This window comes from Protopterus annectens, chromosome 13.part0 (assembly GCF_019279795.1).
Source record: "Protopterus annectens isolate FY-2018-M chromosome 13.part0, PAN1.0, whole genome shotgun sequence".
Lineage (NCBI taxonomy): Eukaryota > Metazoa > Chordata > Ceratodontiformes > Protopteridae > Protopterus > Protopterus annectens.
Genome location: NC_056747.1, coordinates 788,872,687 through 788,900,186, shown reverse-complemented (window position 1 = coordinate 788,900,186; position 27,500 = coordinate 788,872,687). Strand labels below are relative to the sequence as shown.

At 42.5% G+C, this 27,500-nt stretch overlaps 1 protein-coding gene across 10 annotated transcripts in view; it reads left to right on the top strand.

Annotated features, from left to right (window-relative positions):
• The window catches only part of ZSWIM7 (zinc finger SWIM-type containing 7), a 301,544-nt gene that overhangs the window by 78,608 nt on the left and 195,436 nt on the right, over positions 1 to 27,500 (top strand). For all 10 annotated transcript variants that reach the window (XM_044054513.1, XM_044054520.1, XM_044054512.1 and 7 more), the window contains one exon: positions 25,467 to 25,488. In XM_044054513.1, the coding sequence (XP_043910448.1) occupies positions 25,467 to 25,488 (22 nt within the window). The remainder of the gene's footprint in view (positions 1 to 25,466; positions 25,489 to 27,500) is intronic.

Here is a 27,500-nt window from a genome sequence, read left to right as displayed (position 1 = left end):
ATGTTCAGAGTATGGGAAGTCTCTGGGACAGGAATCTATCCCTCCAGCATGTCCTGTTTATTGTGGTGACGAGGTTTAGGTCCCTAGAGCGTGTAGCTTGGAGAGATTGGGATTTCTTTAGGTGTAGCATGTCCAGCAGCACCTGGTTTGACATAGCTTTATTTGTTAGGTAGAGATCACCTCGGAGTAGGCGATATGCTATGGAGTAAAGCTGGAGTTTTTTGAGGCGGTCAGTGTAGGGCATTTGTTTGAGGCCAGTAATCCTATTTGTGAGGTACTTCTGTGGCCTTTCCAGTTGCTGCAGATGTCTTGTGAGGTACATTCCAAAAGGGGCGTTGTACTCTATAATGGGTCTAATGAGTGTCGAGTAGAGGGGAACAATGACCTCTTTTATCCTGGATGAGAATCTTTTTATGATGAGGTGTGCCACGTAGAAGGATTTCCTGACTACTGTGGTGATATGACTATCAAAGGAGAGGCTACTGCCCACCTGGGTCCCAAGATCTCTTATCACACATTCGGTGTTAAGTAGATTGCTGCCTATGTGGTAGTTCATGAGTACAGAGTTTTTACCAAAGGGGATGACACTGCACTTTTTGGCATTGAGCTTGGCCATGGCTCTGACACCAGGCATCTGTCTCAGCGAGGCCCTTCTGTAGGATGTCAACATCATTTGGGGACTTGACTATGGCTCCTGGTTTGCAGTCATCTGCGAACATCGGTAGCCAGAGGCCTTCCGTTTTAGCCTGTACTTCAGAGACATAGAAACCAAACAGTGGAGGTCCCAGGATGGAACCCTGTGGTACTCCACTTGTCACTGCTTTGAGGTTAGATTTGGAGTCTGCAACTTTTACAGTGTGGGTTCTGTCAGTGAGCCATTTGGCAACCCATCTTGTGACGTAGGGATTTGTACCTAGTTTAGTGAGTTTAGCTATAATTCCAGAATGGGGGATGGTGTAGAAAGCCTTGGCGAGGTCAAGATAGGCTGTGTGAACCACCTTACCCTTATCTACGGCTTTGGCAACTGCCTCAAAGAAGTCGATCAGGTTCAGGAGGCATGATCTGCCTTTCACAAACCCGAACTGGGTGGGAAAACTACTAGCAAATGCCTATTTTGGCAAAAGGAGGTCAGAGCAAGCTGAGAGAGCTGAAGTGTGGAACCAACTGGTTTTGGATATAAATGTTTGGGGGAGAACAGCACATTGACACAGTGCAGAAAGAGTGCCAAAGACATGGTCGGAAGTGGAATGTAGGGGGCCTCCAACACTGATCCCTTCAACAGCTGATGAATACTTTCTCTGCATATGGAGAGATGAGTGACACTGATGAGGATGCCACACGCATAATCAGGTGTTGTGCACACCAGCATTTATTGACATCAACAGCAGCTGCACCAATATTTCTATCATGCAGGAAAGTGGCCATATTTTGCATGGTAAGTATTCTCATCGCCTGCTTTTCAGTACTGTGGTCCACAGTCTCAGTAGCCATGTCATTATTTACTTCTTCACAGGGTCAGCAGCAGAACCCAGCAGTTCGTGTGCCAGCACAGCAGGCAGATGTTGACAGAAGAATGGTTGATGATGAGGATGCCATCACTATCATATTTGTGACGCACCCTGAGGATAGGGGTACATAGTCGGCAAGTATACTGGCAGGGTCAAGCACCCCACAGCTGGTCTATAATTCTACAGGCAATGACAAAAGCTCATGGAGTTAAGGACATTACATTGTAGGTGGTGTATGGTACGACCCAGTGTAGCTAAACCCCAGTGTTTGCTTAACCACAGGAACACCTTCTGAAAGATGACAGCATCTCAGAGGTAGCAATGTCGACTGTACCTCTGCAAAGGGGTGCCAGGTGAAGGCCTATTTCACAGCTAGCTTCTGATGCACAGAAAGCCTTAGCTACCCAGTATCGTTTATGCTGGGACATTGTTCAAATGCAGCTCTCTGCCACAGAAACTCAGCTAGAGATAGTCTGAGTACCACAGGGTAGACATGAGGATTTCCACTGGTACATGGGAATGGTAGAGAGCAGGGATAATGCCACGATCACACATTTTTGAAATGTGTCTGAGTAGTTAGAGATGCATGGCCATCTCTTCCTCCATGTCAGGACCTATCAGACTGAAATTAGAAAAGCTGGGAGACTGGGGTGTGGTTGATGTACTGCCCAGACATGGAGGCAGAGAAGGCTGTATGCCACATGATTCTTAGGAAGGTCTGGAAAAGTGTCTGTGTGGGAGGGACGTAACCCATAAGAAGGCAGGCAGGCCGGCCTCATCAGCCTTCCGTTACACATGGCAGAACCTCTCTCAGCTGAAATCTGTCATGCAGTACTGTAAAATCCAGTAGGTGACATCATCATAGCAAGTCAACATCAAGCTTAAGTGCTAGCACTTTTTGATGATCACAGGCTCAATCACCCACACTATCCATGGGTATGTTGCGTATGACACATTTCACCTATTGTAAGTCAGGGCACACAATGCCACTACTTAGAATATTGCAAGGTAAAATTGAGCAGCATCTGTTTGACATGGTTAATATTATTGTTAAAAATAAGAGAAAAGGTTGTCGAACACAAACTTTAAAAGAAAAAAAAACAAGGTGAGGTGATTCTGCAGACTACAGTGTAGAATAGTATTAAGGACCTACTACATCTGGGGGATCTGTGATTACATTAGTACAGTAAATCTTCCCAGACAACTGACAGTGCTGCCACTTCACCATCAGCAGTGCACAGATAATTGCTAATACTTTTGATGAGACATGGATTGGTGTCTGTGACAGAAGGGATTAATCAGATGTGCACACCCACAAGAGGAGATGTTATGTGATCCTGTCTCTCCTACATTCTGACTGATGGGTTCGGAGCCGACCCTCGGCTCCGACTCGGCACGCTTATGCCAAAGAACGAAGTCTCTTATTGGCTGAGCTTACTATATCCCAGGATGCACCACTACCAGTCCCCCAGATCTCGTTTGCCGCTAACAAGCAAAGACGTGGTCTCGAGCTTGGCTGAGCTAAGTAGTGTTTTTTCACTTACTTTCCTGTCAGGGATTTCCTAAAATTTCAACAAAAAGCTGTTTTAACAGCTATCTCGTGTTTTTGTGTATGAGTGAATATTTTTTGTAAAATATTTGTGTGGTGATTGCGTATTTTCTGACTAGAGGTCCCCTTTGAGTTGAAGGGCCTTCCTCTGTCAGTCAGTTGTCATTCAAGTCCCGTTTTATTTTAGGGGTTCTTGGATCCTTTTAGTTATTTTCTATTGTGACAGTCTTTGGTTAAAAAAAAAAAAAAAAAAAAGAAATTTTTCTGTGATAGTTAGTGTGTTTTGTTTTTGCTTGTTCACTAAATTGGTTGCCATAATGTCACAGGCTCCTAGGCCTTCAGGTTTTAAGAAGTGCACTAAGTGCAGTTTCAAAATGTCAATAACAGATGACCATTCTCTGTGTGTACTGTTTGGGCGCCAAACATTTGCAGGAGTCCTGTAGCGTGTGCCACGCGTTTTCCTCGAGGGTCCTCCAAGAGAGGAAAAACAAACTTATTTTAAAAGGCCTTATTAAACCCTCATTTGAAGAGGCATTAGCTTCCTCTCCTTCTCCTGCAAAGAAGAAAAGGGCGTCGGCTCTGACCAGCCCGTCGGAACCGACCGCCAAAAGACATAGGCAGGCTTCTCCTTTGGCTCCACGGACTTCGGAGCCGAGGGCGGAATGGTCTGCCTCGATGTCTCCAGCCTCGACTCCTCTGGGTTCGGAGCCGACGGCTGGGGCCATTGAGAGGCGGGTCACCTTCATCGGCTCCACTGATCTTGGAGCCGATGAAGGTTGTCCGCTCAGACACTTCCTCCTCGGCGCCGAAGCCCTCTTCGGCACCGATGGAAATTGGTTTGGACACTCCTTCGGCGCCGATAATTATCGAGTCGATTCGGAGCCGGTCCCCTAGTCCCTTGGAGCCGTTGGAGAGGCCTACTCGGACCCGTTCGGTCTCTTCCAGGTCATCAAGGATGTCAGATTCGGACATAGACAGGGTACTCCAAAGACTTTTCCAGTCCCCAGTCTTTCAGAAATTAGTTTCGGCTCCGACCCAATTGGCTTCGGAGCCGATAGCCCATTCCATTGCCATTCCTCCTCCGACCGCTTCGGCTCCGTCGGAGCAGGTGCTGATGGAGCCAGTGGAGATCCTAGGGTCGGCTCCGACCCTTACTCCAACCCCAGCCGGGTCGGAGTTTAGCACACGGACTTCTTCGGCCGGGCCGGGTGACGTTTGGGACCAATGCAGTCGGTTCCAAGCCTCCCTCTCGGTGCTTGCGCGGGACTTCCGTCTGCTATCATGGCTCCGGACTGGACCCTCCCAGGATTCTGGGGTCCGGCCTTCAGAGCTATGAGGAGTGCCTTGGCCAAATCTTCTTTGGCCATCTCTACAGCTTTACCGGCACCTTCCTGGGCATGGAGACTGGGTCTTTGGCAGTTCCCTGTCTCTAGGCAGCGGAGCCCCGGGGCCTGAGGTTACCCCCACTGGGGTTCCCCTCCTCCTGAGGGTCTTCGGAGTTGTCTTGGAGGAGCCCCCAAGGAAGAGATCGTGCAAGAGGAAGCACGTAGACTCCCCCGATGAGTCTCTTACATCGGACACTGATCTTGATGATGCGGAGGGGTCCCCAAAGTCGTCCTCGGATGATGTCTCATTTGCAGACATTCTAGAGATCCTCAAGCAACGAGGCGGCTGGAATTCCAAACCCCCCTCCGCTGATGAGTCTGTGTTCCTCAAGGCCTTCGGGGCTCAGCCCTCCGCCTCCTGGGTGTCTCCGCCCTTCGAGCTCCTAGATTTGGTTTGTCGGAGGGCGTGGGAACATCCAGATACTGTGGAACCAGTACCTTCTCGCCCTAACAAATTTTTGTCTGCCCCACCCGAGAAGGAGTTCTTAACGAAAGGCGTGGCTGTAGATGCCATGGTGGTGGCATCTGCTACCCAGCAGGACGTGGCAGAGGCTTCAACGTCCGTCCATCCTCCTAATAAGGAGTCTAGGAGCATGGACTGCAGGAAGCGCACCCTGAGTTCAGCGGCCTTTACTCTAAGGTCCCTGAATTATTTGGCACATTTCACCAGACTACAGAGGGATCTGATCAAGGAGCTCTCAGACTCCCTCTCAGGTAACCTACCTGAGCAGCTAGCCCAGTCGGTTGGCTCTCAGTTGGCTACCCTTACCTCGATTTCTAACTCGTCCATGAGGCTCATTTCATATGCGGTCGAAGGGGCGGGCAGAGCGGCAGGCACAGGCGTGGCTCTACGAAGACAAGCCTGGCTCCGTTTGTGTCATTTCGCGGAGGCCTTCAAGTCTTCCTTTGCCGACACTCCCTTTGATGGGTCCTCTTTGTTTGGACCCAAGGTAAAAGACACTCTTACCCGCTGTGAGCAGGAGGGAAAGACTTTATCTGCCGTAGGAGCACGATTTTCCAATCCCTTTCGGCGTTATCCCAAGGCTAAAAGAGGAGGGAAGATGTGGTTCCGCAAATCACAGAAATTCTTTCCTCAACAGCAGGAAGATTCCCCTTCCAGAGGCAGAGGAGGGAGAAAATTTTCTGGGAGACGCCGTCCCAGAGGCGGCAGAGGCCCCCGCAACACTGGAGACCGCGAGTCCTTTCGTGGCTCTTCAGCCTCCCACACTCCATGAGGGATTGCCCGGCTGTGCTGCTCCGGAGCCAGTCGGGTGCCGTTCCAAGCACCTAAAAGCCTGGGAGTCTATTACTCAGGACAGCTGGGTGCTTCGGATTATTGCCGGAGGTTACACCATTCCCTTCACACGCCCACCCCCACCGTCCAAAAAAATCCCGGACCCACCACCCAGTCAAAGGGAAATTGCAGCCGTAGAAGCTTCAAAGCTGCTAGAAAAGGAGTCATCCAACCGGTCCCCACAGACCAGATCGGATCCGAAATTACTCAAGGTTCTTTTTAGTGCCAAAAAAGACAGGGGACCTGAGACCCATTTTGGATCTCAGAAAACTAAACCGGTCCGTCATGAAGTCCAAATTCCGAATGGTCACTTTACAATCCATTCTCCCATTGTTGGAGAAAGATGTTTGGATGTGCTCCATAGATCTCAAGGACGCCTATTATCACATACCGATACATCAGGCGTCCAGGAGGTATCTGCGCTTCAGCCTGGGAGACAGTCATTTCCAATTTTGTGCACTGCCCTTTGGTCTCACCACAGCCCCCAGGGTGTTCACCAAGTGTTTGGCAGTAGTGACTGCTCACCTGAGGAGTCTCGGATTCCAAGTGTTTCCCTATCTGGACGACTGGCTCCTAACTGCCACCACCAGGCATCTACTACTAGAGAACCTACAAGCCACCATCTCCCTGGGTGCTTCCCTGGGAATTACATTCAACTGGTCAAAGTCTGTCTTGCTGCCTTCTCAGCGCATAAGATTCATAGGAGCAGAGATAGACCCAAAATTAATGCGAATCTTCCTTCCTACCGAAAGGATACAAACATTACAAGATCAAGTCCGAGCCCTGCTTCTAAGATCCAGAGCCCCAGCCAGGATGGTCCTGCAACTTTTAGGTTCAATGTCTGCCACGGTTCTCCTAGTTCCTCTGGCAAGGTTGCACATGAGGATTCTCCAGTGGCTATCATCGACACAATGGTCTTTTCAGGATCTCCCCCTCAATCATCACATACTGATTACAGAAACGTGCAAACGGGACCTCCGCTGGTGGCTTCTGCCATCCAATCTGAATCAGGGAAGACCCTTTGTTATACCCCTCCGGTGGCCACCTTGACAACGGATGCCTCCCAGACGGGTGGGGGGCATTGTCTGGGAAGGTCAGTTCAGGGTTCTTGGCTTCCAAACGAAACATTTCTCCATATCAATGTGTTGGAAATGAGGGCTGTACTTCTGTCCCTACAAGCCCTCCACAAGTTTCTCCCTCAAGGCATTATCGCCATCCACACAGACAACATGTCGGTGGTCTGGTATCTAAACAAACAGGAGGGACCAGATCTTACCCCTTTGCAGAGAGGCCATGAGGGTGTGGGAATGGGCAGTGGCTACCAAGCGCTTCCTGGTAGCGACCCACATTCCAGGCAAATCCAATGTATTAGCAGACAGACTGAGCAGGACTATTCTCTCTCCTCACGAGTGGTCTCTGAACAAACAGTAGCAGCTCAGATTTTCAAAGGTGGGGATTCCGTGCTGCGACCTGTTTGCAACACCACGAAACACCTAAAGTGCAAAGGTTCTTTTCCTTGACCCAGCGTCAGGGGAGACAGCTACGGATGCTCTAGTCCAACCTTGGCCAACAGGACTGCTTTATGCTTTCCCTCCGATTCCACTCCTCCCCAAAGTCATCCAGAAAGCTTCCCAATTGGGGTCCACAATGATTCTAATTGCTCCGTACTGGCCTCGTCAGGTATGGTTCCCCTACCTACAGAAATATACTTGGACGGTCCTTGGTTCTTGGATCTAATTCCGGACCTTCTGGTTCATCAGTTGGGACAACAGCACCAGTCCCTTCACACTTTGAAATTAACAGCTTGGCTCCTCCTCTTCCGACTATAGTCAGAAATCACACCTTGGACCCGGAAGTTATTCACATTTTATCTTCAGCCCACAAACCCACCACTAAGAAATTGTATCACAGTAAGTGGAAGAGGTTTGCTATCTGGGCTCAACTCAGAGGCTTAGACCCTATTACTGCCCCGATACCAGAGGTCTTGAAATTTTTAACATCCTTGTTTAATCAAGGATCTTCAGTCTCTACTATTAAAGTCCAACTAGCAGCTATCTCCAAATTTCACGATTCCAGAGACCCACCGTTGATGAGCAGCAGATTATGTAAAACTTTCATGAAAGGTGCTGTGCTTTTAAGACCCCAGTTTTCCATCCTGCGCCTCCGTGGGATCTTGATTTGGTACTGTGCCTTAACATCTTCCCCCTTTGAACCGGCTGCTACATGTGATTTGAAATATCTGTCTTGGAAAACTGCCTTCTTAATTGCAATTACCTCTGCAAGAAGAGTTTCAGAACTTCAAGCCCTATCTATCAAACCACCGTACTTGATTTTTCACAAGGATAGAGTATCACTTAGGCCTAATCCATCTTTTGTCCCAAAAGTTTGTTCCAATCTCTGTCTCCAACAGTCTTTAGAGCTACCAGTTTTCTTTCCAAAATTTTCAAACAAAGCGGAATACACCTTCCATACATTGGATGTTCACAGGCAATTGCGCTTCTATCTAGATAGGACTCAACAAATTCGAAAAACAGATCAATTGTTTGTGTCCTTTTCAGATAATAAACTGGGTAAAACCATCACTAAAGCTACTATTGCCAAATGGATCAGAGATTGCATAACTCAGGCTTATTCCTCTTCAAATAAACAACTTACAACTTCTGTCAAAGCTCACTCTACTAGAGCTATGGCTACCTCTATTGCATTCCATTCCAAGCTCGCTATTTCTGAGATTTGTGCTGCGGCTACTTGGTCCAACCGCACACTTTCATTTCCCACTATAAATTGGATGTGGCATCTAAAGGACGAGCATCATTTGGTTCCACGGTACTCAGGAGTGTTTTCCAGTGAGCCACCCAGGATTTAGGTGCTAGGATGCTGTCCCATCAGTCAGAATGTAGGCGAGATAGGATCACATAACATCTTTTAGTTATGTACTCACCATAACTTCAGATGTTTGGGATCCATCTCGCCTACATTCCTAATACCCACCCTCCTTCCCCCTGCCTTGGAGATCAGAAGAGATTGAACGGTTTGAGTTCTACTGTTTTATCTTGTATCATCTGTCAATGTTATATAAGCAGTGCATGCGTGTGCATGTATGCGGACAAACTAGATCTGGGGGACTGGTAGTGGTGCATCCTGGGATATAGTAAGCTCAGCCAATAAGAGACTTCGTTCTTTGGCATAAGCGTGCCGAGTCGGAGCTGAGGGTCGGCTCCGAACCCATCAGTCAGAATGTAGGCGAGATGGATCCCAAACATCTGAAGTTATGGTGAGTACATAACTAAAAGTTATTTCTTTTAATTTGAAAAACAGTACAGATAACAGATCACGCCATAAGAAATGTAATACAGTTTTCCTGTCTGGTGGAAGTGGATAGATCCTCTAAACTGCAAGGTGGAATACTGTATCAGTACTTGCTTGCTTGCTTACTTGCATACATTACATTTCTTTCAGTTACTAACTTAAGTCCTCCCTGAGTAATTTTGAAGTAACAAACATTGCTGCACTATTGCTGCTGTGCTAAATCTATGACCTGGATATTTCATTGCAAGCCTCCTAAACTAAGCACGTGTGGTAGTACAATAGAAATTGTTATACTCAGCATTTTGCTTCCTGCCAATGTAATTCAGTGTACAGCTGTTTATGATGCACAATGACGGTAGGCCTTGCAACACAATGCATAGGCCACATTTAGCACTGTGTGCATCAGTCATAGTCTGTGCTTTTTATAATAAATGTAGCAATAATCTTCTCCAATTACAAAGTAGATAAAAAAAAAAAAAAAAAAAAAAAGGTACAACTTTGCCTTTTATACTGCCTCTGCATATGGCACCCAGGTGGATAAAAAAAAAACAAAAAAATATGAATTGCAAACGGGTAGGAAGAGGGCTGCTTGACATAAGAAGTTAGGAGGCTATTCCCATTTCCATCTCATTATTTGTTCAGTTTGCATAATTCGATTAAATGTGGCTAAGTGCAGTTGGCCTCTATGAATTTTGCAGAAGCTGTGCTTATGCATGATTTTTGCAGATTGCCTTTACGTCTAAGTGCAGTGATTATGAATACCACCCATAAACATTGCTTTACATTACAGATATTTTGTCCTACTAACTCATTTGTCATAAGTCATCAGAATTTGATTGTCTAATCTTTTAATTACAATGCTTAGTTTCAGTTTAGCACAGAAATGGTGGCCATCACTGAAAGCTGTTTTCTGTTTCTCTACTCTGCCTTCTGTAATGTTTATCTCCTTCAACACCACTGTAAAATAACACACTGGTGTTGACATTAACTCAGTATGTGGTAGCTGTTGAATACCTTGTTTTAATGTTTTTCAAATTTTATCTCTTACCTGAGTGACTGTGGCATCTGGCCGTACTTCAAGGTTAACATAGTACTGTTTTAAATCTACTGTTATCTTCACTCCTAAATGAGTATTACTAGGTTTGGGAAATTCCAACATTACTCTCATAGTTCTGTTTTCATTTCTTCAATGCCAAGTTTTCTTTCAAGAAAACCAGTCTTCTTAAAATTAAGTGCTACACTTCAAAATAGTTTTAATACGTAGATGTCTTTGATCATCATCATCATCTTCTTTCGGCTGTTCCCGTTAGGGGTCGCCACAGCAGATCACCTGTTTCCATTTCTTCCTGTCCTCTGCATCTTGCTCTGTCACACCAATCACCTGCATGTCCTCTCTCACCACATCCATAAACCTTATCTTAGGCCTTCCTCTTTTCTTGTTACCTTGTAGCTTCATTCTTAGCATCTTTTTCCCAATATACTCAGCATCCCTCTTCAGCACATGTCCAAACCATCGTAATTGTGCCTCTCTGGCTTTGTCTCCAAACCTTCCAACCTGGGCTGACCCTCTAATATACTTATTCCTAATCCTGTCCACCCTCGTCACACCCAGTGCAAATCTTAACATCTTTAATTCTGCCACATCCAGCTAAAACTCTTGCCTTTTTGTCAATGCCACTGTCTCCAACCCATATAACATAGCTGGTCTCACTACAATCTTGTAGACCTTCCCTTTCACTCTTACAGGTACTTGTCTGTCACAAATCACTCCTGATACTCTACTCCACCCACTCCATCCTGCCTGTACTCTCTTCTTCACTTCTCTTCCACACTCACCCTTACTCTGAACTATTGACCCCAAGTATTTAAACTCATCCACCTTTGCCACCTCTACTCCTTGCATCCTCACCATTCCTCTGTCCTCCCTCTCATTCACACACATATATTCTGTCTTAGTCCTGCTGACCTTCATTCCTCTTCTCTCTAGAGCATATCTCCATCTCTCCAGGGTCTCCTCCACCTGTTCCCTACTCTCACTACAGATCACAATGTCATCTGCAAACATCATAGTCCATGGGGACTCCTGTCTGATCTCGTCTGTCAACTTGTCCATCACCATTGCAAATAAGAAAGGGCTCAGAGCTGATCCTTGATGTAACCCCACCTCCACCTTAAACGCCTCCTCACTCCCACCGCAGACCTCACCACTGTCACACTACCCTCGTACATATCCTGTACCACTCTTACATACTTTTCTGCCACTCCTGACTTCCTCATACAATACCACAACTCCTTTCTAGGCACCCTGTCATATGCTTTCTCTAAGTCTACAAAAACACAATGCAACTCCTTCTGACATTCTCTGTACTTCTCCATCAACACTCTCAGAGCAAAGATTGCTTCTGTAGTGCTCTTTCCTGGCATGAACCCATACTGCTGATTACTAATCATCACGTCCCTTCTTAACCTAGCTTCCACTACTCTTTCCCATAACTTCATGCTGTGACTAATCAATTTAATCCCTCTGTAGTTACTACAGCTCTGCACATCACCCTTATTCTTAAAAATCGGTACCAAAACACTTTTTCTCCATTCCTCAGGCATCCTGTCACTTTCCAAGATTTCGTTAAACAATCTGGTTAAAAACTCCACTGCCATTTCACCTAAACACCACCATACTTCCACAGGTATGTCATCTGGACCAACAGCCTTTCCATTCTTCATTCTCTTCATAGCTATCCTTACTTCCTCCTTGCTAATCCATTGTACTTCATGATTTACTATCCCTACATCATCCAACCTTCTCTCCCTCTCATTCTCTTCATTCATCAACCCCTCAAAGTACTCTTTCCATCTCCTCAACACACTCTCCTCGCTTGTGAGTATGTTTTCCTCATTATCCTTTATCACCTTTACCTGCTCCACATCTTTCCTTTTATACAACTCTTCATATGCCTTATCCTTAGCCTTCGCCACCTCTCTCTTTGCCATGCACCTCATCTCCTTATACTCCTATCTACTTTCTTCATTTCTCTGACAATCCCATTTCTTCTTTGCCAGCCTCTTTCTCTGTATACTCTCCTGTACTTCCTCATTCCACCACCATGTCTCCTTGTCATCCTTCCTCTGTCCAGATGAGATACCAAGCACCTTTCTAGCTGTCTCCCTTACTAGCTCTGCTGTAGTTACCCAGCTATTTGGTAACTCTTCACTGCCACCCAGTGCCTGCCTTAACACATCCCTGAACTCCACCTCACAGTTACCCTTTTTCAATTTCCACCATTTGATCCTTGGTGCTGCCCTCACACTTCTTCTCTTGTTGATCACCAATGTCATCCTACAAACCACCATCCTATGCTGCCTAACTACACTTTCTCTGGTCACCACTTTACAGTTTCCAATCTCCATCTGACCTTCTGCATTCCTTTAACACCATACCTACCCATCACTTCCTCATCCCCCTGTTCTCTTCACCAACATGCCCATTGAAATCTGCTCCAATCACCACTCTCTCACCCTTGGGTACAGTCATCACCACTTCATCCAATTCACTCTAAAATTTTTCTTTCTCATCCATTGCACACCCAACTTGTGGAGCATATGCACTAACAACATTCATCATTACACCATCAATTTCTAGCTTCATAAACATCACTCTATCTGACACTCTTTTCACCTCAAAAACACTGTTAGCATACTGTTCCTTCAGAATAACTCCTATGCCATTTCTCCTCCCATCCACACCACGATAAAACAATTTGAACCCACCTCCGATACACCTAGCCTTACTCCCCTTCCACCTGGTCTCTTGCACACACAATATACCAACCTTCCTTCTGTCCATCATATCCGCTAGCTCTCTCCCTTACCAGTCATACTGCCAACATTCAAAGTTCCGACCCTCACTACCACAGTCCTAGCCTTTATCCTCTCTTCCTGCCTTCGGCCATGTTTTCCGCCTCTTCTCCTCCTTCGGCCAACAGTAGCCCAGTTTCCGCGAGCACCCTGTAGGCTAACAGTACTGGTGGCGGTCATTGTTAACCCAGGCCTCGACCGATCCGGTATAAAATGTTTGTTGGTGCCTGCATGAAATGAATTGGTGAAGTTTTACGCCGGATGCCCTTCCTGACGCAACCCTCCCCATTTATCCGGGCTTGGGAACCGGCACAAAGAAATGCACTGGCTTGTGCATCCCCAGTGTCTAGGTTACATAGATGTCTTTGATACTGTACAGATAGTTCTTAGAGTAGTAACTTGCATGCAGTTAGTTTTCACTGCTCAGTATCACAGTTTTTTGAAATACATGTATAGGTTATGCCATTTCAACTATTGCTGAGTACTGCACTATTAATATTGTAGGTTAGAATGTACTATTTGATTAAGTAGAAAATCCCATTTTAGGTAGATATTGGAAAAGCTTTTATTTCTAAATTAACCACATTTGTTTGATTTGCCTATTTAACATGTTAATTTGATAAGCAGGTTTGGTTGGTTGCCCATTTTCAGCCATGACCTGGACCAGACAGGCAAATAGAGGTACTTAACAGAAAAAATGTATAGATAGAAGTAAAACTAAACAATTTAAATTAGTTTCTACAGCATATAAATCAGAATAATACAATAAAATGTTATCACTGAAGTTCATCACATGTAAGAAGATATCTGTACTTGATATAAAATAGTTTTGCTGTGAAGAAAAAGTGTGTTCATCCAATATTTGAAAAACATTTCCACTTGTTCTCATTTGCAAAGTGTTTATGCAGAGATTTTTTTATAATTTGTAATGTTGTCAGTTAGTTCCAAGAGGCTGTGTGCATTTTTGTTAATCACCTTTCACAAACAGCAAGACTGAGGGGAGGTCTCTGTAGTTGTGTACCATCACAGGCACTTCAAGAGTAGGAGGTTTTCTAAATGTTAGTTTTTGAATGAATGGGCTGTATCTATGGTACAGATGTTTAAAAGTAAAGGGTATTCAAGAAAAAAAATGCCCTAGCGCTTTCAGGAAGCCAGTTTGCTTTAATTTTGGTGGAGTAATGATGCTCCCTCTAGTTGGAGAAGTAAACAAACCTTAGAACAGCAACTTGAAGAAGGGTAGTAGTATGCCAGAGCAGGATGACATAATAGGTAGCGCATATTCTAGGCTAGGGATCAAAACATTTATAGGTTCGTAGCTGCTTACTGGGCTGTTGATCTGTGAGGATCTTCAGAAGCTTAACCATGCTTTCCCTAGAAGTTTATCAGCGCCCAACATTTTAAGTATGAATAACCCAGAACCTGTCAGCCATTTACTTGTTTTGCTTCCCCTGTCCGTAAGAGACAGTGGTGCTAAACCAGGGGTGAACTTGGCAGTTGCATTTTTTTTTTTTAAACTATGGATTGGCTTCTAGGGTAAGAAGGCTAGAAGTTTTTTTTTAGGAAACATTTAGTTGATTCAAAAAACTCCAGCTTTACTCCGTAGCATATCGCCGCCTCCGAGGTGATCTCTGCCCAATATATAAAGCTATGTCAAACCCAGAGCTGTTGGACATGCTACACCTAAATAAATACCAATCCCTCCGAGCTACATGCTCTAGGGACCTAAACCTTGTCACCACAATAAACAGGACATGCTGGAGGGATAGATTCCCGTCCCAGAGACTTCCCATACTCTGGAACAGGCTACCCATCTATGTCAAGCAAAGTTCTTCATTAGCAGTCTTCATGAAAAATCTTGACGAGTGGATGGGAAATAGGAAATGCACCCCGGGGATCACTTCTGTCTCTCTGCTCGACAGTGGCACAGAAAAATAACTTTCTTGGGTGGCGTAAGCCAGGAAACCTTGTTGGCTAGGCTTACGTAGGCCCTTGGGCTGATATCCTAGTACCTACCTATGAACCTATTCAAGTCCTTATTTATTTTGCATCGCAGTATGTTTGTGAAATGTGAATGTCCAGTAGGAGGCAGACACTTTTTTTCCTGCTTGGTGGAACCGTACCGGATTGATCATTAGTAATGATGGTTGGAGCATTATGAAGTTGTGTTTTTTTTTTTTTTTTTTTTAATATAAATTAAATAGTGTTACTGAGATTTTGTGATTATTGATTGGAAGTGTTATTGTTATGTTGAGGTTACTTTGGATTTTATTCATATGTGAGAGTGATTTTACCAGGGCTATCAGAGACTTTCCTCTTCATAATGTATGTACTCTGAGAGGTCCCAGGTAAGATTTATGAAAATGGAGAAGAGGTCCATATACAGAAACATGGTACACCATTTCTAGTGTGTCGAAATAAAGGAGTAGGTTGACACAAGTAGGTTGAAATTGTGAGAGCTGATTATTAAACCACTGAAGAACATCCCTGATAGTTTATGCAGTAAAGCATGATTGGCAGTGTTGAATAATTTACTCAGATCTAGAAGTATAGTTTGAGTAACTTTACCTTGTTCCATATTGCATAATAAATATACTCAGTGAGACAGTAAATGGCAGTAGTAGTATCGCAGATTGGAAAGCCGGGCTGTCTTATCACAAAGGGATGAGTGTTTAATGGTCTACTATCAAAAGATAGTTAACCTTCGATGAGCATGAGAATATCGAACAGCAGTTGGATGATTTCCGTGTTGCCGAACGTTAATTGAGTGAGAGTTTGTATCAGTGAATGCTACTGTGCATTCGCTGATAGGAGCTCGATGTTATGAGTACAGATCGCAGTGCAGTGCGGATTGGGAAATTCATCCCTTTCCTCACTGTAGTACAATCTCAAAGTTGGAATATATAGTTAGCTGGGGGTGTGGGGGAGTGCAGGGGGGCTTCCCCTCCTGCAAAACAGTGAATTCCAGGATAGGAGCTAGACATACCTTAGCTATTATGCAGACATTCCATTCGATATTCGATGTAAATGTTGACTCTGCTGAAGTCGTTCATAAGATTCGACATTTACACCTCATTAGTATGCATGGATTTGGGAGTGTGATTCAACGTTAAAAATGGATTTTGTTTTTAATTTCGAGATTTTTATAGTAAACCGTTTTTAATGTAGTCAAACATGTTTGTATGCAAGTTGCAAGTTTTAAGTATTTCCATAAGAGGGCAGCAGAGAGCATTGAAGTTATTGGCAGAGGTAGGTGTAGATATTTAGCAAGTGGCATGATGACGGCATGTTTAAAACTGTGAGGTGAGGCAAAATATTGTCAATGAGAGTCTGAACATGATTAGTGGTTTTGTTGGTATTTTGCTACCTAGTCTGAGGACACAAGTGTGAATGGTATGGAAGTTTGTGGTTGTATGTATAGTAAGCATGTTTTTGGACATCTTTTGAGAGATAAGAAATGAAAAAGGGCATGTTGTTAGCACTTTATGTGGAGGGAGGGAAGGTGTGACAGTTACAGCATTGGTAAAAATTGGGTTGTTGGTAGAGAGTAAGGAGCTGATGCAGTTTAAAAGCTCAGAGAAGATGGAGTCAGGTTATGGGCAGCTTCAGGTAGGTTTGGGGAAGAAACTTGGTGAAGCAAGGTTTTCTATTTATTTTTATATTTTTTTCCTTTGTCCTGGCTAGAATGTAATCCTGTAACCAAGTGCTGATTGTGTACTGTGCTGGTGCTGCATATGTACTAAATACCATACTAAGTAAATGATGACATATTGCATTCTTTGCTTTCTGCACAATTGTTTTGTTTACTTGACTTGCGTAACTTTAGTGTTCATAGGTCTTAACAGATTAAACATTTCTCATTCTGACATGCAGGAACAAGGTTAACTGGTGAAGTAAAAGCTACCACATTTTGTGCCAGCACATATGGCAGTTTGCACACAAGGCTGGAATCCTGAATCTGTTTTATATTTCATATTTTATAAACACTTGTAGCAGTCAGATTGTGAGATTATTTTTAGTGATGTAGTCGCTGTCTCAAAGGAAATCTTTCAAAGAAGTGTTGTGCAAAGTAGTGAATGCACCCACATTATTTGCTAAGATGAGACACTTTATTGGCATGAATGCCTTGTTCTCAACTGCCAGCTGTACAGCAAGAAAAGCACTTTGATTTAATGTAAACAATACTACTTGTTTTGGTCTTGTCTCAAGCTCCAGTTGTGTTAAATGTTCAGTTTATTTTAAACATCATCTAGTCTTTTTTTTTCTTTTTTTTTTTGCATCATCGCTGTTATCTATTTAACTTCCCAGTGTGAACAGGTTAAGTTAGTAACCAAGATCTGTATGTCATTAGTCTCCTTAGAGTCATTTTTTAGGTAACCTGCTAAAGGGTTTTGACCCTTTACATTTAAGCTTCTGGAGAACTTCCTTGACGTAGTTGGATTCATCCATCTGAAATATCAGAAATCCCTCCTTACTCAGCTGAAGGCAAAGTGAGGCAAGGACCTGAAAGAGAAAATTTTGAGTTATACAACCATGTTGCAGAAGTTGCTAAGCATACCATGAAGTGCGACTGTAATGCAGTGGATGAGTCGGTGCAGCAGCTATAGGATTTATTTAATTCTGAGACATTCTTGGATGAGGACCCAGTCCTTGCTGAACCATGTCCGAGCAGAACTCCTTAAGGCATGCCCGGAAAAGGACCCTGTCTTTCACCCTCCATAGTGAAGATGATCAAGAAAGTAAAGGGTGGGGGTGGGGATAGAGGGTAGGGAGAGTGATGCAGTCAGATAATTTTTTTAAGTTCATTAGGAATTACCCCAATAAGGGTTGGCCACTCTACCCTAAGTAAGATGAGAGGAAAAAAAGAGCAGAGAAATCCAGTTCAAGAAAAATATGATAAGCAGACCAGAAAGAAAAGCCCTCAGGACCATGACACACTGAGAAGAACTATGACCTGGCCAAGTGTATCCCTCTCTCACTCCAACTCTGTCTTTCCTTTTAAACCCTCTTTGTGTCCAAATTCCTCGTGTAAGGAAAGGGTGCTGGTTAGCTTTTGTAAAACAGAACAAAGGCATCACTTTAGCACATTAAGTACACTTTATCTGCACATTTGTCATATAATACTGCATTTTATTTGTTTTTTCACTGAATATTAATTTAATTGAATATTGTGGTCTCTGTCTCTCTACAGGGAGCTTGTTAGAAGTGTAGCCAGTGGGGGTAGTTTCACTTCTTTGGTATTCTGTGTTTAACTCCTAGCCTAGGGGGGTTGTCTTGCAATATAAGTGTTACATAGGTAGGTACAGCAAATTCTAAGGCCAGGAGTACAGACTTTTTCAAAACAGACCACAGTTTTCAGGTTTTCTAGAAGTCCCCAGGTACCAAGTTCAGCTGGTCATCCCCTGCTAACACCTGTGTCAGAGAGCACTAGAGTAGCAGAAAATGTGGTGATACATGATTGTAATGCAGGCTTTCTGGTTCTAGAAAAGATCTGGAGGCCTGTCTTACACTTGACAAAACTAAAATTTGCAAACGTTCCAAAGTAGAAGATTCTGCAAAACTGGCATAATCAACCTACCTCTCTTCCCTCTGCAGGTTGCTAGTCTGATAGCCCTGGACCTAAAGGATGCTTACCTGTACATGCCGTGTATACATGACATGAAAATGTTAGAGGAGGAGACCAAGAATACAGCCTGGTGGTACACTGGTGGTGTTTATCTTCTTGCAGTTTGGCTTTTCTACTGCACCCAGCATATTTAGTGTGTCTGGCTTTGTAACTGTTTACTGCAGAACCAACAACATCTACCTGTCTACATACCTGGATGACAGCATCATCCAAGCTGTCCCCTAAAAGAAACACAGAAGGCTCAATACTTTACCGTGACATGCTTCCAGTTCTTTGTACTCTTTCTAAATCTCCCAAGGTCAACTTTCTAATGACAGATGCAAAGCAACAGACTGCATCTTTCTCTGACAAGGTGTTCCTCTGTCATAGTACTATAAAACTAACTACCTGTCCAGTAGCTATCAGTCAGTAAAATGGCACTCCACACTCTCTCTCTCCTTACCTCCCAGTCACCACAGATGTACCACAAGGCTGTATTCTTGGTTTCCTCCTCTTTAACATTTTCACAAACACCCTTTATACTTCCCACACAACAGACCACCCTAATACAATATGCAGATAATTCCACTCTCATTTGCACATCTGACAACATGGTACACCTCCAAAAAAAATAATTTAGGAAGCCTTGACAGCCACTGAAACATGGCTTTGTAACTCTCAACTCGTGCTTAACCCAAAAAAGACCAAACTACTACTTAATTGTCTCGATAATACAACCATTGAAGCCACTTCTCATAGCAAACTATTAGGGGTGATAGTGGATGATATTCTTGCATTCGACCTGCATATACAAAATTGCATAAGAAAAACTCAACAAAAAGAAGGAATGCTTTACAGAGCCAAAACTAAAACTACACTTGCCATTACTTATCTCCTCCCCATTCTTTATGGTGCTCCCATCCTTACTAACCTCCAGGGTTCACAAAAATTAAAACCTGAATAATGCTATAACAAAGTTGTTAAATTTGTAGTATATAACCCCATACAGAACCCACCACTGTACAGCACTGAAAAGCCTAAATTGGTTAGAACTGCCACATCAACTAACATATACACAACTTCTTACCACCTATAAAATTATCCATCTGCTGTCCAGCACTAAAAAATTTCTACATACCTGTGTTCTCAGATGGTCATTGCAATCCAGTGACCAAAAACTCCTTTTTGTCTATAAACCTAGCCAATCTGCTGGCCATTGTCTGTAATCGTAAAAGGTTGCTTAGGCCTGAAACTCCTTACCTGTATCCAGCAGGTCTATACCCTACCTCCCATCTTTCAACATCACTCTGAAAGACTTCCTAATTAAAATCTGGCTTTGTTCTTGCTCAAAACCAGGATAAACTATATCCCTAAATAGGAGCAAATACATTTTCATTCCTTGTACTGCCTTACTCTCCCTTCTTCACTTACTGCTATCTAATTCTCTTCCTTGACTTTCTAAATATACCATAAGCCTGTTTTTCCATCGCTTCATATTTTTATTAGACTAACTTACCTTTAATTACTCTACAAGCTGTCTAAAATTTCTCTAAATAGTAAATGATTGTCATATACCTTGTATCTATTCTTAGCCACTGTTTTTATATTATGTCTAGTTTGTTATAATTATTTAAACTGCAGATGTTTTTGTATTATTTTTGAAGATTGTAAAATGATTGTTCATAAAATGTTTTGTAATAATTTGGAGCTTTTCTCCCTGGACCTCCTCTAAAAATGGGCTTCTACCCAGTCCAACTTTCCTGGTAATCGAATGTCAATAAATAAATAACATACAAGTTAAAATAATTACTGAACAAAATCAAGTCACAGCAAAAGGTTTCCTGAGGGTACTGTTACATGACAACTTATGGTGCCTCTGGTAAGGTTGCACATAAGAGCTACAGGCACGAACAAGTGGTAGCAGTGTGCCATCTTTTGTTAGTCACCCATTTCTGTATTGCCTTGTATACAAAAAAAGAAAGGTTTGGTAGACGGTGTACCTCAGTCAGGGAACACCCCTCAATCTAACCCCAGTCACCCAAACTCTCACTACTGACTCCTCCAGCACAAACTGGGGAGCACATGTGGGGGACTTGAGAATACAGGGAACCTGGGGAAGGGCCCATAGGCAAAAATGTTAACACAAAAAAAAATTAGTGAGTCAGCTCCAGTTGCATAGCTGGCTAAAGCCCTAGCTGTGGTCCAGGAAACCAATGTTTGATTAGAGACTTAGGTGCCTGATGGAACTGGCCAGGGAGGATGGGATTCCATGTCTGCTTGCCTATCCTAAGGGTAGAGAGGCAGCTCTGGCTTGCCATTTCTGTGACAGCTAACACTAGATTTAGCACCTATACAGCATGTGCCTGTGAAAACAGACTGATGCAGTGCTTATGTATGTAGCTGAGTAAGCCTATGGAGGCATACTCCCTGCTGCAGGTAGTAGAACTTGGAGAGTCGCTTGGGGGAGGGGGCAATCTACTAAATGGAGAAGTAAGTTGCTGTGCAGGACCAGTAAGCTGGCTCATTCCTTACCACCTGACTCTTGTTAAGAAATAAATGATTCAGTTTCACGGGCAGGAATGAATGGGCTGTAGGTCTCTCTTCTAGGGTGAGGATGCACAGTTTTCGGGTCTATATCATTTAATTGAAGCCTCAATTCACCAAACGCCTATTTGTTAAACTTAAGGCATCGAATACCATTTCAGCGAAGAATTACATAATCGAAAAAAATACTTGACCACCAGAGCAATCATAACACAAATTACATTATTTTAAACTCACCAAGGTGGGGGGCTGTGCCCCTTGCTCCCCAATTATATATTCCAACTCTGAGATTGCACTACATTGGGGGAAAAGGGCAAATTTGTTACAATGACCAACTAACACCCTTCCCCAAGAATAAAATTTTGAAAAAAAATTTTGATGAATGTAATCCATTGCTGAAATTGTATTAGATGTTTTAAGTTCGACAAATAGACGTTTGGCGAATTGGAGCTTCAGTGAAATGATAGGTAGCCACAGTTTTCACCCCACAGAACAAATGGGGTAATTAGATGCAAGTAGAGGAGCCTTTGAAATAGTCCTGCAGAGCAAAAAGCAAAAAAAAAAAATAGTCATGTCATTGTAGCCTTCAAACCTTTTTGGTAGCAATAAACCATGAACATCCTCCGCGATAAAACCACAGTAATGTACATCAATAATGAGGATCTCACTCATACCTGTTATGCAGACTAGTAATGCAAGCTTGGGATCTAGCCCAGGAGACAGGCTTGACTTACAAGGGAGCGTACATTCCATTTTTGGAAAATGCTTTGGAGCAGCTGAGCAAAACAGCAGTGGATCCTCCTGAATGGCTGTTGAATAGGGATATATTTCTGAACTTAATCCACAGGTGGAGTGAGCCAGAAGTAGACCTTTTTGTTTCATCAGAAAAGACGACTAAGGAAAATTTGCATGCGAGTGTTAACAGCCGGGGCCTGGATGGACGGGCACTTTTCTCATTAACTTGGGCAGATCTATTTCTCTACATATTAATTCCCATGGTATCACAGAAGTTCAGGACAAGGCAAAAAGTATTGCTAATAACTTGTTTCTGGCTCAGGCAACAGTAAGTAGTTCTCCCTTCTGCTGATCCCAATAAGAGACCAGCCACTCCTGCTGATTCAGCTTATAGACCTCTCAACACAGAAGGGGCCCCTAATTCACACAAGCCTGACAAATGTGAAGGTCAGTAGCTGTGATTTTAGTTCTCATCACTTTTAGGCACATCTTTTTGGAAGGAAATCATACTTAGTGAAATGGAAAAGATCCTCCTTGTGGGTCCTAGCCATTTAATGCACCAAATGCAACATGGTGTCTCCTGGTCCTTGCCTACCTGTTAGACATTTAAGAAACAGGGTTGTCATGTGCCCCGCTGAAAGTATGTCTGCGGTCTCAGCTTGTCTGTCTTAGGACTTCAAGGCCAGCTATCCAATGTTCCATAGACTCTGGGAGACTTCAGAAGCATCAGTACTGTAAGAGTGAGTATTTTGACAAACATAGTACAGTTCTGTTAAAAACAGAACTAGCCACCTGGCAGTGTGAACATTGACTCTAGGAGATGAGGTCCTAAGTTTGACGATGGTGTTCTAGCCATGTGGCCAATGAGGGACACTTGTTTCCTGAATACCAGGATCAAAAACTAAGTCACTAACCCATGGGTTTAATATTGTTGTAAAAGTTTCTGCAGATTAAATGATGGTCACTTCTGAAGTGACACCCCAATGCCCTGTGCAAACATGAGGAAAATGGGTTATGGATGGATTTTTTTCTCAGCATTTTTTATAAACATATTTTATTAAGTCACAACTAAAACAGTGACCCAGTTAATGTTTACATTAATATATTAGAAAACATAGTAGCATTTTTCATGCAGCATACATATTGTTCCTCTTCAGCAATTGTCATTCACTCCAACATTACATAAACTGTTCAGTTCCTTCTTCCTTAAAACGTCACTACTTCTGAACACTATCTGCATGTATTATTCACACAGATTCAAATTACTTTTATGTAGTTTGCTTTTTCCTTTTTCTAAGGATCCCACGTCCAGTTCTGTTATCTTTTTTTACAATATTCCATTTTCTGGTAATTGTTTTTGGTAGCCAGTAACTTAAAACGTATATGCCTTACTATGTATAGGCAATTCAGAGCCCATATTTCTGCTCAAACAAATTATTTCCATAGTTACAATGATTTGCTGCCCAACACAGGGCTAGCCACCTGGTGGTGTAAACCTTGGCTCGAGATGATTTTCACTGTTGAACTGACACCTCAACCCCTTGTGCAAAAATGGGAAAAGGGGTTGAGGTTGGATGGATGGATGGATTTGTGGCAAAGCTCTCTGTAGGGAATTGTTAAAATCTGCCAACTTGTTGCATACCCAGAACACATGTTCCAAGTTAGGTCTTTCAGATCACACTTCCAGCATTTGCTATGTTGCAGAGAAAAAAATTGAAGTCTGCTTTGGATCTGTGCACGCCCTTTCACGCTAAAATCCTAAATGTACTGGAGTTTGTTGCATACTTGTGGGCAATATAAATGTCTTTTAATTGTTCTTTAGCACATTGCCTTCCCAGTCTGTCTTCCCAGTCTTTTCTAACATCTTGTGGTTGATTATTGCAGTTATCATCCACACCTTTTATGTCATACTAATTATCCCTTGTTTAACAACTGCTGCTGTTCTTGACTCAACCAAAAAGTCTACCATAGCTTCACTTAGCACTCTCCTATTCCTTACTTGTGTGCCTGTATTCTGTTATCTTTCCCTGTAGTCCAAACAACTTCTTGGTCTCATCCCTTTCTGTTAAATTTCCTTCCCTTGTTAATTGCTCCTAATATGTTTATTTGCTAATTTTCTCCAGTAAATTCCAGCTCCCTTTTGTGTATTGTTGTACTCCTACTAGCGATTCCTTGAATATCCTTTGGTTGGGGTAGATATTCTTGTCACCAAAACTTCGACCTTCCCTTTCTGTTTCTTCAACAGACACCTTCTCTCCTTAGGGTTGACCTAGCTGTAGAAGCAGAGCAGTGCATGGGGGGGGTTCTTCTGTTCTAGTACAGATAGCTGCCAACAGGAGGGTCACAAGCAAATGTAGCTGTCTGTTTTGTTTAGCCAATAAAGATAAATGCTTTGTGTTGCTTTATTATTTAATCTAAAACAATTGTGATTTTTTTATATAAAAATAAGGGTTTCATTCTATTTAAATGTTGTGGCAAAAAATTGTCCTTTCTAATTAATATTCAAGATACTGCAGTTCCATTGCCAAAGCACACAATGTAAACCATTTTGGAGATGCAGATCCTCTTGGTAATAGAGGCATAGCATTTTACAAAATTGTAAATATAAAGGGGTTAGGAATAGTTTAAATTCTCAGCACCAGGCATGTAATAAACTTTGTGGGATTTCACTTCATTTTAGGAATGAGTAGTATCAGAAAGATTCCAAGTATAGCATTTGTCAACATGTGTTGACTTAGAATGAATGGCTTAACGTCCTGGTCTTTTGTAGTTTGCAGATAACTCTGCATGTTTATTCCCCTGCGTTCAATATAAGAAACTATTACTGTGGTAGTGGTGCTGTGGTAGCGTTGTCGCCTCACAGTAAGACGCTGTCCGGTTCAATTCTCAGCTAGAGCGTCGTCTGCTTGGAGACCTGCATGAATGGGCATACCTTCGTTGAAGGTTGTGCATCAGGGCTGGTAACTCTGCACGTAAAAATCAACTACCAGTCATTAGCGGACTGGAGTTCCGCTGTGGCGGCCCTTAACCGGGAAAAGCCAAAAGACACAACAACAACAACTGTTTGTGCATTATTTATATCATTGTGAAGTGTTTAAACAGCTGTTGTACAGAAACAGTAATAGGGCACTGCTGAATCGAAGGTTGGGTCGTATTTTGCTTTTAAAAGTCCTTCTGCACAATTGTATGTGTTAAGGTTCTCACAACCCTTTAGTCATCTCACCTGAAAACAGAACCTTATTTGACAAGTGTGTACTTTGGTGAACTAAGTTAAGAAGTCTGTCTAAAGTTACTGATGACATTCTGACTTGATGACACAGAACCCTGTAGGTATAATAGTGTATTGAAGTTGTACCTCCACTTTAAGTTTGAAAACAGACATTTTATCATAAAGCTTGAAAATGTGTTGCATTTTGTTTAGATATAGTTTTGTTTTAATAACTTTATTGATGCCTCCATTTAATTATTAGCCGGAAGAGAACATTTATTTTAGTTAACTGAAACCAACATAAACAGTTTCATTGAATTTTCATTAGTTCATTTGACAGCATCTGTGTTGGGAATCAAGCACCCATGAAATCGTTCATAATTTATTGAACTAAGCAGTGTTTTAATTGCTGCTTTGCTTGTTGTTGCTGTACATATACAAGTTAATAATCTTTGTTTTTTTGTTTCATCATTGCAGTTCCAGACGACTTACTCTTGGCGTAAGTATTTTTGACATTTGTGCTTTTAAACCTTTAATTTTTTGTTTTATGTTAAAAGACTTGGAGGAAAGTGCACTTGGAAATATGTATCATTAAAACTGCAAAATATCAATAAATATATTCATGACTGGATTTAGTGGGTACAAGTGCTTTAGATTTAATAACCAGTCATGGTATGTAAAAGTTTCCTAGTAGAGCACTAGCTACATTTTACATACATGCACAGTGGCCCAGCATAATCTATTGCCTTTTGATTTTTGATAGAAAAATTGCAATAATTTAGTATGATTGGTGACCGTTTTCTGTCCTCTGCGTGTAAAGGCACAGCATTATTCCCTTAAGCTTGTTAGTTTTTTTGAGAATGGTTTGGTCTCTTTGCGGGAAATGTAATTTTTGAGTTGTGTTCTGACTTGTTAGGTTAGGCTTTCAGCATGTAGTTGAAGTGTGGTTTGCAGCACTGAGGGGCCACCTTCAGGGAAGATCATTGTAACAGTAAATTATAACTTTTGGTTACTGTTTCCACCCGACCTTATTTTAACCTTGGTCAGCTTTAAAACTAGTAATACCTCTTTCCCTGTGAAGAATGGCAGTAGTCTCTTTTCAGCGTTCCATATATCCCTGTGGCAGTAGTCTCTTATCAGCGTTCCATATATCCCTGTTGCAGCATGAGACCATCCTACATGGCAGTATCACAAGGATTCTTCATTTCTTCTGACCAATTCAGGGGCCTCAGTGTGGAAATGAAACAAGATGTGGTTTCACCACCAGAGCTGTCTGTGTGCCTCTCTGCAATTTTTTTCCAAGCAGTTTTTTAGTGACTTATTAAAACCGTGTGTTATTAGTAATCATTCTTTTTCTGCATATGTTATAACCTTTAGATGTACTTTTTAAAACTTGGCACTAGGATTTCACAAAAAAACTCAGCAAAAATGTTTAAAATGTAGTTTAGTCATCTTTGGGTTTTCAAAGCTGATATATCATTTTCCCTGTCATCTCTGATACTGTGAAAGTGTTATTCCCACAGTAGAGGGGGATGCTGCAGAAGGTGTGTTTTAGGTCATGTATGCCAGGAAACTGAGGCTCATGAGAATGGTTTTACTACATTGCCTTCAAAGAGCATCTGTCCATGTACAGTTACTATATCCTTTTCTTGGTTCTGTTGCCACCACATTTGTTACTGTAGCACAGTGCAAAACAACTGTTCTGTTGACAGAATGTGTTTGTTTGCTGGTTTCCTCACATATTTTCTTCTAGCATTGCATCTGTGTGTGTGTTGTCCCTAATTTGTTCCTCACTCATGACTGTCTCTATTATAGGCAGTCCTAGGTAAAACAATGCTTTTATCTTCAGAGAGAGATACCAGCAATGTGCAGATTGAGAATTCATAAATATGTTTTGTAGCTTGTGGAGGCCATGATCTTCAAGTAACTTCAAGACAAGGATATGAAGTCATTTTTTTTTCTGGTGCTGGGATATGCTTCTCAACATCCTAAATGTCATCATAGTTAAAATGATGTTGGCAACCTTGTCAGTACCTGCATTTCTTCTCTTGAGGCTCTCCATATCTAGGACACCAATCAGCTGCATTAACCTATGGCTCTTCCAAAAACTCATGTAGACTAGGACTTTCATCAGTGGCTGAACACCATTTGATTTCTACAATCAGTCTTGGGAATTCAGCTTAAAAAGTACTGCTTCATGAGGTTATTCAGGACATTTTTCTGTTAGATGGCTCTAGGTTTTCAGTTTATTCAAGCTAGACCACCATAGCTGCTTTTTTCACTTTTGGATTGCCCATTTTTAGGGAAAGAAATTGTTTGGAACCAAATCTGATGCAAACCATTGTACAGCTATCATCCTTTCATGGGTATATATAAAAAAAAGTCTGTCTGTATAGAAATTTCATCAATTTCCAAATATTTTTTGGTGAACAATCACAGTACTGAGCAGAACCCACAGAAGTGCAGCTTATTGAAATAGGCTTTTAAGATGGGTTTTGTGGAGGTGGGGAA